Source organism: Coniophora puteana (genome assembly GCF_000271625.1).
Source record: "Coniophora puteana RWD-64-598 SS2 unplaced genomic scaffold CONPUscaffold_15, whole genome shotgun sequence".
NCBI classification, from domain to species: domain Eukaryota; kingdom Fungi; phylum Basidiomycota; class Agaricomycetes; order Boletales; family Coniophoraceae; genus Coniophora; species Coniophora puteana.
The window spans coordinates 656,134-669,807 of record NW_006913067.1 but is presented as its reverse complement, the minus strand read 5'-3'; the positions used below and the strand labels follow the sequence as shown (position 1 = coordinate 669,807).

General features: G+C 52.6%; 6 protein-coding genes across 6 annotated transcripts; 2 read left to right on the top strand and 4 right to left on the bottom strand.

The window, feature by feature from the left end:
* Positions 1–759: 759 nt before the first annotated feature.
* CONPUDRAFT_65069 (MFS general substrate transporter) lies at positions 760–2,972 on the bottom strand (the record flags this gene model as incomplete). Its single annotated transcript, XM_007775569.1, has 8 exons — positions 760–928; positions 980–1,120; positions 1,192–1,308; positions 1,432–1,872; positions 1,941–2,186; positions 2,316–2,405; positions 2,472–2,579; positions 2,719–2,972. The coding sequence occupies 8 exons, from the start codon at positions 2,970–2,972 to the stop codon at positions 760–762; spliced, it is 1,566 nt and encodes a 521-aa protein (XP_007773759.1).
* Positions 2,973–3,304: 332 nt separating this feature from the next.
* Positions 3,305–4,579, bottom strand: CONPUDRAFT_111761 (S-adenosyl-L-methionine-dependent methyltransferase). Its single transcript, XM_007775747.1, has 5 exons — positions 4,454–4,579; positions 4,311–4,388; positions 3,909–4,244; positions 3,449–3,830; positions 3,305–3,384 (listed from the first exon to the last, which is right to left on the bottom strand). Exons 1-4 carry the CDS (start codon positions 4,519–4,521, stop codon positions 3,455–3,457), a joined length of 858 nt encoding a protein of 285 aa, XP_007773937.1. The 5' UTR covers positions 4,522–4,579; the 3' UTR covers positions 3,305–3,384; positions 3,449–3,454.
* Positions 4,580–4,861: 282 nt separating this feature from the next.
* CONPUDRAFT_85165 (uncharacterized protein) lies at positions 4,862–6,078 on the bottom strand (the record flags this gene model as incomplete). Its single annotated transcript, XM_007775746.1, has 2 exons — positions 4,862–5,124; positions 5,174–6,078. A coding segment is annotated over one exon (555 nt), but the record flags the coding sequence as incomplete, so codon positions are not given.
* Positions 6,079–6,305: 227 nt separating this feature from the next.
* CONPUDRAFT_169175 (uncharacterized protein) lies at positions 6,306–7,500 on the top strand. The gene is made up of 4 exons (XM_007775745.1): positions 6,306–6,595; positions 6,656–6,816; positions 6,881–7,204; positions 7,270–7,500. The coding sequence occupies exons 1-4, from the start codon at positions 6,346–6,348 to the stop codon at positions 7,327–7,329; spliced, it is 795 nt and encodes a 264-aa protein (XP_007773935.1). The 5' UTR covers positions 6,306–6,345; the 3' UTR covers positions 7,330–7,500.
* Positions 7,501–8,032: 532 nt separating this feature from the next.
* Positions 8,033–9,391, top strand: CONPUDRAFT_85163 (S-adenosyl-L-methionine-dependent methyltransferase). Its single transcript, XM_007775744.1, has 6 exons — positions 8,033–8,121; positions 8,207–8,287; positions 8,352–8,592; positions 8,654–8,754; positions 8,836–9,242; positions 9,303–9,391. Exons 1-5 carry the CDS (start codon positions 8,045–8,047, stop codon positions 9,224–9,226), a joined length of 891 nt encoding a protein of 296 aa, XP_007773934.1. The 5' UTR covers positions 8,033–8,044; the 3' UTR covers positions 9,227–9,242; positions 9,303–9,391.
* A 41-nt stretch (positions 9,392–9,432) lies between these two features.
* CONPUDRAFT_76980 (uncharacterized protein) lies at positions 9,433–11,159 on the bottom strand (the record flags this gene model as incomplete). The annotated part of the gene is made up of 13 exons (XM_007775743.1): positions 9,433–9,612; positions 9,665–9,719; positions 9,770–9,902; positions 10,070–10,213; positions 10,273–10,313; positions 10,353–10,391; positions 10,560–10,616; positions 10,674–10,702; positions 10,751–10,789; positions 10,925–10,944; positions 11,000–11,061; positions 11,090–11,100; positions 11,154–11,159. The coding sequence occupies 13 exons, from the start codon at positions 11,157–11,159 to the stop codon at positions 9,433–9,435; spliced, it is 816 nt and encodes a 271-aa protein (XP_007773933.1).
* Between the last annotated feature and the right edge of the window lie 2,515 nt (positions 11,160–13,674).

The window sequence follows — 13,674 nt, the reverse complement described above, 5'->3', positions numbered from 1 at the left end:
CCCACCCGGCTGGAGGAGGCACAGAAGAGAGCAAACGTACACACCACGGGCAAGCTGCCATTTTTTGCCGGAGAAAAGGGAGAGAAAAGCCGTGGGGGTGAAAACCTTCTTTATTGAGTTTTCGCCGCAAGAAAAGTCAAAGGAAAAATTATTATTGCACCCGAGAGAGCGCCTTTTCTAGACAGGAAAAGGATAAATTATCCTCGGAATCGGCCAAAGTATAAACTTTGGCAGCCATAGCTAGCTATTTATCCTTTTCCTGTCTAGAAAAGGCGCTCTCTCGGGTGCAATAATAATCTTTCCTTTGACTTTTCTTGCGGCAAAAACTCAGTAAAGAAGGTTTTCACCCCCACGGCTTTTCTCTCCCTTTTCTCCGGTAAAAAATGGCAGTTTGCCCGTAGTGACAGAGTACATAGTATTCACGAGGTTTTGGATGGCTTCCTCGCGTGAAGATGCCAACGCATCCTTGGATGAGGGATCGTGTGAAGGGTGAGTTCCTCAGGAGTCTTGACACAGGTTCCCTTCAAAGTTGCAAAAGATTCGGGACATATCCACTGTCAATTGACGATGTGGGTATCTCTGATAACTCCCCCGTCGGTGTTGGAGGATTCTCAGAGGTTTACCGAGGAACGTATGAGGCGGAGATAGGCGCGGTGAAACGGGTGCCAAATAGTTGTATGATCTACAGAGTGTAGTACGTATCTCGCTCATTGATTGGGCGTTACATGATTTATTTTTCTATGGTGCCATTCTTTCAACTCATGTAATGAGTTCGGGCCCGTCTATTTCCCCCCTCCTGATTTTTCGATTCACCCTGACAAAGTGCATTCTCAGGACCCACATCATCACCAAGGACACGCCTGCGGCAGAGATGCATATGGCATACGAATGTCTATAAGAGGGTCCCCATGAGGTAGGCCAAAAGTACCTGCCCGGCCCAGCTCAGTCAGTGCACGTTTAGGATATAAAGTTGACGTACGGGCCTACGACGTTCCCGAGCTGCGAGACGCCGTTCATGAGCGCCAGCACAATGGCACGCTTGGCAGGCGGGCTCGGGAATGCATTACTCGTCCAGGTGTAGAAGACGACAAAGCCAGCGTACACCTGTGCCATTAGGAACCTGTCATTAAAGTCAAAATCAAATGCTTAGGTAGGTGTTTTTGGATAAAGATGAGGCGCTTGCTATCGTACAAGGAGATGTATCGTGCGGCAGTGTTCATTGTGCTCATGGCGATGATGAACCCCACGATGCCTGCTAGCTCAGAACAGACGATGTACTCGAAACGACGCTTCGTTCTGTCCGAGTGTCTATAAAACCATTTTGCATTAGCAACTGGAGTGATTGCCACGTATCAATAACTCCAAAGGGAGCTCAAAAGGAAATACGAGTGGAAATAAGAACATATGAAGTCGCTAAACAAGGATACGTACAGCGCAAGCACAATCGCGAGCCCGCTTGCAAACATCCACGGCGGCGCACACAGCGCCAGCGTCGCCGTCGTCCCGAATCCGAGCGTGGCTGCTAGCGTGGGGAAGAAGATGAAGAACGACTGCGCGAGGAACTGGAAGAAGGCAGCGACTGCGAACCACCACGCCGTCCAATCGCTCAGTGCAAGACGCAGGCCGTGTAGCACTTCACGGGCCCGTTCACTGGCACGTGCGCTGCGGTGCTGCTCTGAGCCCGCCGGAGCGCGCTTTTCCGAGCGCTCGGAGTCGTTGCGATCCGAGACCCCTGCGCGCTCCATGCGCTCGATGGCGAGCGCGCGCTCGGCATGGGAGAGCCAGCGCGTGTTCTGTGGGAAGTCGGGGAGGAGCACGCACGCACAGAGCGCAACCAGAACTGTGATGCCCCCTTCGAGAAAAAACAGCCACCTAAAACGAAATTGACAACCACAAACTCTATAAATCAAGATGTACTAGGGTACACTTCGGCCGCGCACCTCCAAGCCGCATGTCCGAGCACCCCGCCCATTCGCGCAAGGATACCGCTCGCGAGGAGTGCGCCCCATCCGTTGCCGACGAAGCTCCCGCAGCAGAGCATGGCGATGCGCGCGCCGAGCTCCGAGGGCGTGTACCACCGCGAGAGGAGGAACAGCGCGCCGGGGTAGAATGCGGCCTCGACGAATCCGAGGAAGAAGCGCACGGCAAGCGCGCCTGCGAAGCTGTCCGAGAAGTAAAATTCGGATCTGTGAAGTGGTGAAGGTGACGAGGCGCTGCGGGAAAGCGTACTTGGTGCATATGCCTGGTAGGAAGTTAAGGATCTCAGTAGTGAGCAAGGCGGAGATGCATGATGCAGAAGGCGGGCTAGAGCGGACTTACCCGTCAGAGCTGAGATTACGCCCCATAGTACCGTGCACAACGACAGGAAGACGGACGGCCGTTCAACCCACTCGATGAACATATTGCTGTGAAATTTTCAATGTTAATTCTGAGTTCTAGTCTCAAAAGGGTTTGGGAAGCAAGAGACGCACCATGGAATCTGCATAATGATATACCCAACGAACAAAATCGACAGCACCACGGAGTACTGCTGCCCTTCGAGATGTAGGTCCTGCTCGAACCCTTGCAGGCGTGCTGAGCTGTTCTCACCGTCAACGCAGAGCATCCAGTGGTCAACATCACCCCTGTGTACCCAGATAGTTTCGGAAATGACAAACCTGATATTTGTCCTGTCAATCTAGAGCAAAACGTACATTAGCCATACGCCGGTGTCGTAACCAATGCTGACGAGACCTACGCACGTAGTTCAAGATATTAATCAAAACAAGTATCGCCATGCGCGCATCGAGCTTGCGCACGAGCCTCTTCTCCAGCGCCTTCAGCTCCTCCTCCTCCAACTGCCGCTGCCCTCCAAGTTCAACACTAATATCGGGTCCAGCGGATGCATCTTTGGTTCCGCCGATGCTTTCGGGAGAAAGCGGCCTACTGGCTTCCTCGATGGTCTCAACTTCCTGTTTCTCGGCAAGGAACATGGTGTGCTGAAACTTTGACGAAAGCCAGGGCACACCCTCTCGGAGCCAATCCACTTGTAACAAGGAGATAAGGACATGCGGGGTGCCGAGCACCCGCGGGACCGAGCACGAGTGGTGGCTGGTGGTGCCTGCGGGGCAAGGGTAAGCAAGTAGACGCCGGAGGTTGCCACCATCATCCCTTGTGACCTCGAAGGCGGCGACCTTTGCACGGGCCTGTGCCGCAGCGCGGCACGTGGAGTCGGGGTGTCGTTATACTCGTCTATGCTGCTATACTTAGATTGAGCTCCTTCGTCTTCATCGAGCCTCAAGCTGGAGTAGGTCAACGGTTGAACGCGATTATGATTGAAATCCTGATACAGGATGCACGACCGATGAAGGTGTAGAGCATCTGGTTTATATATACAATAAAAACCTGAGACGGAATAGCCAAGTCAAAACTCCAGCCGGTAACCAAAATGCATAAACCAAAGACGCACCTAAGCCTAAGCCTTCGTCCTCGCAACAACCAGATGGGTATTATACGGATACTCAAACACGCCCTTCTCCTTGTCCATCCACCTCTTACCTCCCTGCTCCCCCTCGTCCACAACAATCCTCTGGACGTCCCGCGCGAGCCTGGCTTTCTCTTCCTCGGACAACACCGTGATGTAGCTCTTGCTGAACACGCGCTCGCTCACGATATCGGCCGTCGCTGGAAGCACACGCTTCCAATTATACTCCTCCGGCGGGCCCGCGAAGCCCTCCGTGTACGCCGACACCGTCGAGAACGGGCGCCAGAGGCCACGGTGGTACTGCGGCGTGCCCGCTTCATGCACCTCGTACGTGTCGCGCAGACGCGCGACCCACTGTGCGCCGTCCCTACAAACCGCAAACAAGGCATCTCCATCAGACACCGCGCTTCCTCTCAAACACAAACGCAAACCAGAACAGACTCACCGATCCTCCAAATTCCAAATCAAACACAGCGCCCCGCCGGGCTTGAGCACGCGCCTCAACTCCGTGCACGCCGCCTCGTGGTCGGGACACCAGTGGAACGCCTGCGCGATGATGACCAGGTCCGCCCAGCCGTCGGGCGCGCCGGTGCCGTCGAATGTGCCGTCGTGCACGCTCACGCGCTGGCCGGGGTCGAGCTCGGGTACGATGACGGTGCGCGCGAAGACGGTGCGCATGCCTGCGCTGGGCTCGACCGCGCGCAGCGAGGCGATGGCGTTGCCGGTCCAGGCGGGGTGCGCGAGGAGCGCGCGGGTGAAGATGCCGGTGCCGGCGCCGAGTCTGTGGTGGTGAGTGTCAACGGGAGGGAGAAGGTAAGGCGTGGGAGGCGTGGGGAAGAGCGCGTACTCGAGGATGTTGAGCGAGTCAGACGGATTGAGGGAGCGGATGAACTCGAGGCTCTCGGAGGGGTAGGAAGGACGAGCGCTGGTACGGGATAGTGGCAGCGCGTGAACTGTGCGGTCGGAGAAGATAGGGGCAGGGATGCATACCGGTCATACAGCTCGTTCGTTCCTTCACCGAATCCGGTTTGGGCGATGACGTGAACGTTGTTCGACATTTTGACGCAAATACACTAGTGGATGGAGGCACGACTCAGCAGGATAGTGCTGAGCGGGAGAGGTGGAAGATAGAGATTTCAGCGACGCGTCCCCGGCTATATATACGCGTCGCGACTTGGTGCCCCACGCCCCGCACTTCCCGGCTCAGACGCGTGTGATGCACGCGGGCTGTTGATCCCGAATGAGGATATGACTCGACGTGTGGTACCGTTGACAATTGCGAGCCGAATCGTCCGATGGTTGTGTGGTGCATGTAACAGCGGGGGTGGACCGATATAGAGAGAATGGCACGATAGGGGTCACTAATCAGGAAAATGGCGCGAGGTGCGACCGCGATGTCGATGACATATTTAGATGGACGCTCGGATTATCGGACGACGCGTGGATTTCAAGTGGATCGCGCATTGTTCGTGAGTCTTGAAGATCTGAATTGTCGTGCCAATCCACTTGACGTTGGGTGTGAGTTATCCGAGAAGACCGTAGCGACGTGCCACATTCCACAAGTCATTTACCAAATAGACCCAGGACTGCCGCAAAACGCACAAGACTTGAAAAGGTGTAGGCAAATGTGCTAACGTTTTGAAGCAGCCAGCAGACGAAGTCTAGTGAATAACATGAGAGCCCCATGTGCAAAGGAAAAAGATTCCATACTGTACATTCGTGGTGACCATCCTACGTGGTAGCAGGCGGAGTCCCCATGTTTATGTCCTCGTCAGCTGGCGTGTCCACCGCAGGAGTTCCCACTGCTGACGTCTCTTCAGCAGGCGTGCCAATGTCTCCATTCACGTCCGTGAGCGCCCCTTCGACCAGTTCTTCGTCATCGCTACTCTGTCCCTCGTCCACGTCGCCGTGATCGCCCTCATGACCCATGTCCACGTCATCCCCGTCATGATCATGGTGTTGCCGATGCCTCGCGCTCCACTCGATCTCCTCAGGCTCCTCCACCTCCACCTCGACGCGCTGCTTCCACTCGAACTTGTCCCTGAGCATCGTCACCGCCCTCACGGCGCGATCGACACGCCGATCATGCTCCCCCCGGATCTGCGCACACTCGGCCAGCACGTCCTCGTGCCGCGTGCGCGCCGCCCCACCCCCGGCGACCTGGTTGCTCTGCACACCCGCCATGCGCACCGCGCCGCCCGTGTGCATGCACTCGGCGAGCCGCCGCGCCGTCTCGTTCTCCATGCTGAGCACGTCCGTCGTTTGCTGATTTCTTAGCAGCGGGATGATCTCGTTGTCGAGCGTGGCGTCGGGGAGAGCGACACTCGGATGCAGTGCAATCCGTTCGAACATGCTGCCTGTTGGCCGTGGAGCGATGCTCGACTGGTGGGCAGCCTGTGATACGGTTTGGGAGGCGATGAGGGAGGTGGAGAAAGAGTGGGTTTGGGAGAGGATGATGTTGTATTTGGAAAGGATGTCGGGCCAGGCTGGCATAACGTTTTGGCCGCCAACGTCGATGGTGCGTTGTAGCGCCTGGATGGACTCGATGATCTGGTTGGCTTTGAATTTGAGGGATTCGAGTTGGGGTACTGGCAAGTTGGATGGATTAAACATTGGTCCAGACATGGCGAGGAAATTAATCGAGGAAAATATCAGAGAATTAAAGAAAGAAACGAGCAGGAGGTGATGGTAAGCGCAAGAGAGCGCGCAGACTCGGAAGTCGGGACCGGAAGCAAAACACAGGGGGCCAAAAGCTTCCGAAATGAGCGTGACTGAGTGACGTATGGGTGACCTGGATAAGGAAGTGACGCGCGTGTGACAGCGAGAGGCTCCGTTGCGACATACGACATACACACAACCTCTTTCCAACATCGCAAATAACCATGCTTAACATCCTCTCGCGCCAGTTCGCGACGCGTCTCTCCCTCGGCGCGTCCCCCATCGCTCAGGCGCGCCGCACCTTCCTCACCTCCTCTCCCGCCGCGTTCGCCGCCGCGGCCAAGAAGCCCTCCACGACTACGAAGACGACCAAGCGGCCTGCGACGACCAAGGCCAAGTCGTCCACTAAGAAAGACGCTGACGGCAACGACAACGGCGATAAGAAGAAGAAGAAGAAGAAGAAGGACGTGCACGGTGCGTCCCCTCTTTTTTTATGACGCCTCGTGCGATGCTCAACCACACACGCATCGACAGTCGTACTCCACAAAGAAGATAAGCCGCCCCGGCTGCCGCCCAACGCGTACGCGTGCTTTGTGAAAAACGTCGCGCAGGGCGTCAAGAGCCCCGAAGATGCCGTACAGGCCGTGTCCGCTGCGTCTGTGAAGTGGAAGGCCCTTCCCGAGGACGAGAAGCAGGTTCGTTCTCCATTCCCTCCAACCATCTCGCGCCACTGACTCGCACCCCTTTGCGCTTCCACAGAAATACGTCGGCCAAGCCGAACTCCTCCGCCAGCAGTACGAAAAGGACTTGGCCTCGTACTGGAAAACCGTCGACCCCGTCATAATCAAGGAGATCAACCGCCGACGTGCCGAGCAGGGCAAGTACAAGCTCAAGGTCCCGCGCGCGCTCGACCCGAACCCGCGGCCCCTTACTCCCTTCTTCCGCTTCCTCGCCGACTTCCGCACGACAGCCGAGGGGCGCGCCGTGCTCGAGGCGAACGGCGGGGACGCGCGGGCCGCGACGATCGCGAGGAGCAAGGTAGGCGCAGCGAAGTGGAAGGACATGTCGGACGCCGAGAAAGGGGTAAGTTGTGTACCTGATGTTTACTTTGCTTGGGGTTGAATTGCTCACTTGGGTGTTTGTTGCAGCCGTACGTTGAAGCGTACGAGAAGGAGAAGAAGATCTTCCATGCGAACAAGGAGGAGTGAATGTCAAGTCTTGTGGTGAAGAGAAGAACCGTTTTCCCTACATATCCTACGTCTACGTTAGCCCCAAGCCTGCGAGCCAATTTGTCTGTCTGTTCTATCGACACCTCGGAGTCTCCTTAGTGCATTATCGCGTATCTCCCACTCTTGTTAATGTCCAAACTATCAAGTCCGATTTATTCTGTTGTTAGACCTCCATCTCCTGAGCCTTTCGACGAGCCCTTGTGTTGTGCCCAGCTCCCCCCAGCACCACCCTCAGGCTCTGAAGGAAGTTGGAACGTTGCCCAAGCAACGACCTCACCAAGCTCAAGGTTCAAGCCCCTTTCCCCCCGCGGCCCGCTTAATAGCCCCTATCGCTCCAAGTCGCGCGCCCAATCGCATCATGCTGTGCCGTTCCGCGTTCCGCGGCCTGCCCCAGAAAACAAACAGACATACTGTACTCGGACGATTCTACGATGGTGGTCCCACACGACATGGTCATCCCATTGATACCGGAAAAGTCGAATCATGCTCTATCCCGTTTTCTCGATCATGCCACTCCTCCGCAGTCCCTCTTTCGAGCGTTGGTAAATTGGCGATGCCGCATATAAGCATAACGCCATGCAACTTCGAAGGGGGCACGATTAAGTCACGACTCGGACTCGGACGACTAGCTCTCATTCAACTTCGCACCTACAGATTCATAGCAAGAAATCGCAGTGAACGTCTTGAAGAGAAGATGCCCACGAACGAAGACAACGTTCACTCTGTTGCTCAGAGCGGCTACGCTGAAGGCACGAACGAGCTGTACGACCGGTGCGCGTCCATTTGCGTTCACGAGATCCTGAACGGCCATTTTGTAAAAGGACGCTCACCCGATTGTTTGGTTAACGGTGCACAGCTCCCGCCCATCCTACCCATCCGAATGCCTCGCGTACATCAGGTCTCTCGCTCTGTCTGATGGCGCTCTGAACGTCCTCGAGTGCGTTTCCTTTCTTTTCGACTTTAGAACTGTAATTTCTGGAAAATGGCGTTATCTGTCGCAGAATCGGCGCCGGAACTGGCATCTTCACGCGCGCCTTGCTCTCCCATCCTGCTTGGGCCTCTTCCGAGAAAATGGGAGGGATCAAGGCGCTCCGCGCTGTCGAACCTAGTGCAGGGATGCGCACCGTCTTCGAGAGCTCTCTCCCAAAAGAGTACGCTGCGAAGGTCTCTGTGCACGAGGGCACGTTCGACAGCACGGGCGTGCACGAGGACGCATGGGCGGATGTGGTTGTTATTGCGCAGGTGCGCCATTCATACAACGATATTTCTCTGTGCGACTGGCCATACTGATTGTGTTGAGCAGGCGTTCCACTGGTGCCAAGATCTCGACGCCGCGTGCGCCGAGTTCGCGCGCGTGCTCAAGCCCGGAGGCATTTTATGTCTAGTGTGGAACGTCGAGGACACGTGCGTTCCCACCATACCCTATCCTTCCTTATCCTCCTATTCCTATAAGACCATGTTCCACTAATGCAACTTGTCATCCAGCGACGCAGCCCCATGGGCCGCCCGCCTTCGCGCGCTCTACGAGCGGTACGAGTCCTCCTCCATCCCAGGCTGGCACCTCGGCCACTGGCGCGCCTTCTCCTCCACCCCGTCCTACCTCGCTGCCTTCTCGTCTCCCCTGCCCTCCGCTAAGGAGCAGCCGGAGGAACGCGCGTGGCCAAACGCGGTGCCGGCGACGGCCGAGCTCGTGCGCGAGCGCGCGCTGAGCAAGAGCTACGTCGCTGTTCTGCCTGCCGAGGAGAAGGCGAACGTGGAGGCGGAGGTGAGACGGATTGTCGAAGAGGAAGGGGAGGGAAAGGTGTGGTTGGATAGGGAGGGGGGCGTGTTCGAGTATCCGTATAAGACTGTGTTGGTCGCTGCGAGGAGAAAATAGCACATGCTGCACGCGAGTGGGTACATCTTCCGCTTGAATGTTGGTAATGTGGCGTGCTGATGCTGTCTTCTGTCAGGATATAACTGTTTGCGTTCCAAATGGCCACAGAAGTTCTTCTCTTTGCAAAGTAGTACGGACAAGCAATAATCATGTCAGAGCCATAGTAGTTGTCTGTAATTGATTCAACTCTTTACAGCAAACTCGTTCTACGCCCCTCCTGCTGTGTCCGTGTCGGCAAAGCGCAAGGTTGTTGCAGGAATTGTGCGTAAAGCGTAACCATTGACATCTTCTTCATGTCGATCTCGAAGGCGGAGGACCGACCATGGTCCTATCATTGTGAACAAATAGAAGTCTATTATCGAGTTGATTGCCTTGTATACTGCAGACTATAAACCAGCTCAAAGAGAGAATTATCAACAGGAAGATTGAAAGCCTTACCGATTGAGGGGCGGGCGCTCGACCCACAAGAGTGACAACTACAGCTACAAAACTACTGTTTATGGTTTAGCGGATTAAGCAGGCTGCGAAGGTGGAGTGACTCACATGATGAAATAAAACAGATTCTGCTTAATAACGAAGAGCGCCAAGGAGCTGGCGTAGTGTGTGGTCGATGCCCATCTGAGTGGCCGCTCGAGACGCTTGATAGCATAACGGGAGCAAAGCACGAACAATGTTACTTCGAATATTATCATCGCACAGCAAAACAACGGGTAAATCCATTGAGGCTCGGACTGTACTTTTCGACAGGAGTTCACGCCAAATATGGCGACATTAGCTTTCAAATATGGTGATTAGAATAGTGTGGAGAAGCCGGAATTTACGCAAGTGTACACTCGGACGTACCTGGCATAGAGCTCCCGCCGCGCTCAGATATTGTGATTACGGAGAAGAGGACGGTACCTTGGCTGGCCAAGAAGGCCGGAATAATTACAAAGAGGATGCGCTTTGACTTTTGGAGAAGGACGTATACCCGTAGAGCCATCATTCCTGCCCGGAAGTTAACGCTGTAGTAGTCAACAACCGTCCGTATTTGAACAGTGGCTCACCTTGCAGCAGAAAGATTACAATCATTCCGGCGACGATACAACTATAATTCAAAATAATACCTAAATCAAGCGTCACGGACCCGACAACAAACGAGTGAGAACCGACACCGAGCTCACATCTATATAAAGAAAACAACGACACGGGGTGAAGATCACCATACCAGGAACTACTCCAGCAAACTAGCACGTACGTCTGCTGAAAACAAACGTTACAATGAAACTAAAGCTGGAGCATTGACCGCACTTACACCATGGATGGATGGCGAGCTATAGAAGGCAGTAACTACTTATAAGTCAGCATCCGCTTGAAATAAAACCATAAGAAAACGGGCGAGCCTTGTGACCTGTAACGATCATGGTTGAGTGATTCATTAATGTATACAAACATATTTCTGACCCACCATGCCCACAACATGCCAGCATACCGCAGCTAAGGGTGACATTTTAGTTGTGCGTTTTTAGCAAGGCAATAACATACCAGTCCATAAACCAAGGAAACTGGAGTGAATTTTTTCTCCTAGAGAGCCCCGTACTAAGCAAGGCATGTTACACAACGGAGGTCATTCGACTAACCCATACCAGGCTTATCTTGAAAAGATCATGAGTCTATACGATATCCCGACCTGTCGGGAGTGCTTGAATGGCCACTTACCTCAAGATTTAGACTTAAGACTAAGGGTGAGGATATTCAATGAGTTGATGGAGTCTGCTCCTCTAAATCACTCACGGTAATCGTATGACATCCATGTCAGGCAGGCCACTATTGATGGGTCAAATCTCCGTTTGAAGCTATAGCATTAAAGCGTTGGTGACTTACCTAAGGTATATCTAGAAATAAGTTCCAGGACAAGGTCCGAATTTTGCAGCTCGCTTAAACGCACCGCCATAAGCACAAAGAGCGATTTGGAATGACTTATCGAGTGTCCGCTTTTATAGCTTATAGAACATCTCATTGCCACCACGGCAGCGAATTTTCGCGTGGTTTAAAGTACTCTGGTCCAATAAGCAATCCTTATAATTTTGACAGTCCAACATGAAACGCTGGAATCATGAGGCTGTTTTAATTGGAATTCTAAATCTATGCTGCTAGTGATCCTATGAACGGCTGTATGTCTTACCCATCTTCGTTGCTTGAAACCTCAGCCACGAGTCACACTCCGACACAGCCAATGGCGGCCTATCACCTGAGTCGCACATCATCCCATGTACAGCTACAAGGTCGCATCTCAGAGGCTTGATGCATATGTATTATGTTGATATATATCAGTCTGATATATACTCGCGGCCCTAAATCTAGTGAGGCAGACCAAACTCCGATTACGTAGGTGGAAGATTTAATTGCATCAGAGGGCTTTTGCGAAGGAACAAGAGGAAGCATGCACTAGTGACCGATGTCTATTTTGGATTTAGATTTTTAGCGCATCACGAGACAGGGCCTTTTCTCGACCTCGACTTCCCAAACCACGGAGAACACTCACGCCCTATTTTTGTGACTGAATCTAGAGACGCCAGTTGAAGATTGCGCAGATGATATCATGGCTGCTTCACTCAGCCTACCGCACGGCCGGGTCTCATGACAAAGAAAGGAAGAGAGGTAGTATGCAGTTACATATATAAGGGAATAGGCTATAATACTGGATTGCATGCTTATGCTTCCAGTCTTAAACTCCAACTCTTAGCTGTGAGCAAACACGGAGGGGTAAATATGTACTACGATTCATGTTATCCTTCTCCCACTACCCAAGCCCTACCGTCTAAACCCGGCTATTTTCTAGTGCATTGTTTACGCCTCTCCCGCAGTACCTCCGCTGGCAAAACGTAAGGTTGTTACATGATCGGAATCGTGACCATTGATATCGTTCTCGTGTTGCCTTTGAAGGTTGAGTACCATCCATGGCCCTATCATTGTCATTAAAGCGAAGTCTATCAAAGAGGTCATCGTCAAGAATGCGGTGGACTGTAATACAACTGGATTCAGGCCATCATAATGATTACTTGTCAACCAGTGTCTGAGACCCACGGAATGAAGTGTAGTCAAGGCTTGACCCACAGCTGTAATGAACACTCCGACAAAGGCACTGTGCAGGTGTCAGCAGTAATGCATGCACCTTGAGAGGCAATCACTCACAGAATAAAATAGAACAGACCTTGTTGAACTATGAGTGACGCTATGGATCCAGTGTAATGTATGATAGATTTCCACAATGGCTGCTCCACGCGCGAGATAGCGTGGTACGAGCACAATGTGACTGATGTTAGTTCGTATAACAGCAATGCCGAACAGCACAGCGAGTAAATCCAATGAGACTCGGGGGTTGCATTTTGGCAGGAGTTCACGCCAAATATTGTCGCATTTGCTTTTGAAAAAGGGAGAGCATGACATGAGTAATCTTCGCCAAGCACAAGTGATAACATATCTTAGAGCTACCTGCCATAAAACTTTCACCATGCACGAACCTTGACGCCACAGTATAGAAGGTAAATGCTTGTCTGACAAATAAACCAATTACAAGTGCTACAAGGACGTATTTTGATTTGCCAAGCAGCATAGACTCGCAGAGCCATCATTCCTGCTCAAGTCTACCCGAAAATCAACGCTGACCGGCTGAACATAGGCTCACCTTGTAGCAGAAATATGATGATAAGCCCGGTGAACATACAAACATTAGTCAAAACAGTGCCTATTGGAGATCCATTGGGTTATGTACTAATAGGTTGTAATATATTAGATCCAACCCACATCTGTGTTTAATAGAAATTTGGTAGGTATCTTAGAATTCATGCCAGAAGCTGCAAGTTTACACACATCTTTTGGGAGAACGTAGATGACAATCAATTTTGAGCGATACAAGTGGAGTATTAGTCACACTCACCTGGGTTGGTGATCCAACGACCATTACAACTAGTCATTTGTTAGCGTCCCTTCGTATAAGCCTACATACACGTACTTTGAGAGCTGAGGAGGGGGATGACAGATGGAAACCCTAACGTTAAAATACAGCTTGCAACTCGCACTTACGCTGCCCATAAAATGCCAATATAGCGTAACTGAAGGTGTTATTATCAACCTGCTTTTGCATGACAGCATACAATACGTACCACGCCATATACGAACGACATGCCAGTGAATCGTTTTGTCTGTAGCATTCTATCAGACGATACTATATGCAAGGGACTCGATCGAATGATTGACTGACCCAGATCAGATCTATCTGAAGAACAAGATAGCCTCATGACGTTTATCCAATAAATGCGTTCAAGAAATAACCCACCTCGAGGTCCAGATTCAATACTGAGGACAACGATATGTTCAGACCAATACCATTGTTATTACTTGGATCAGTTACTGACAGTATTCGTATGACAGCCATGCCAGGGATGCTACTGTCTGCAGGTCGGCAG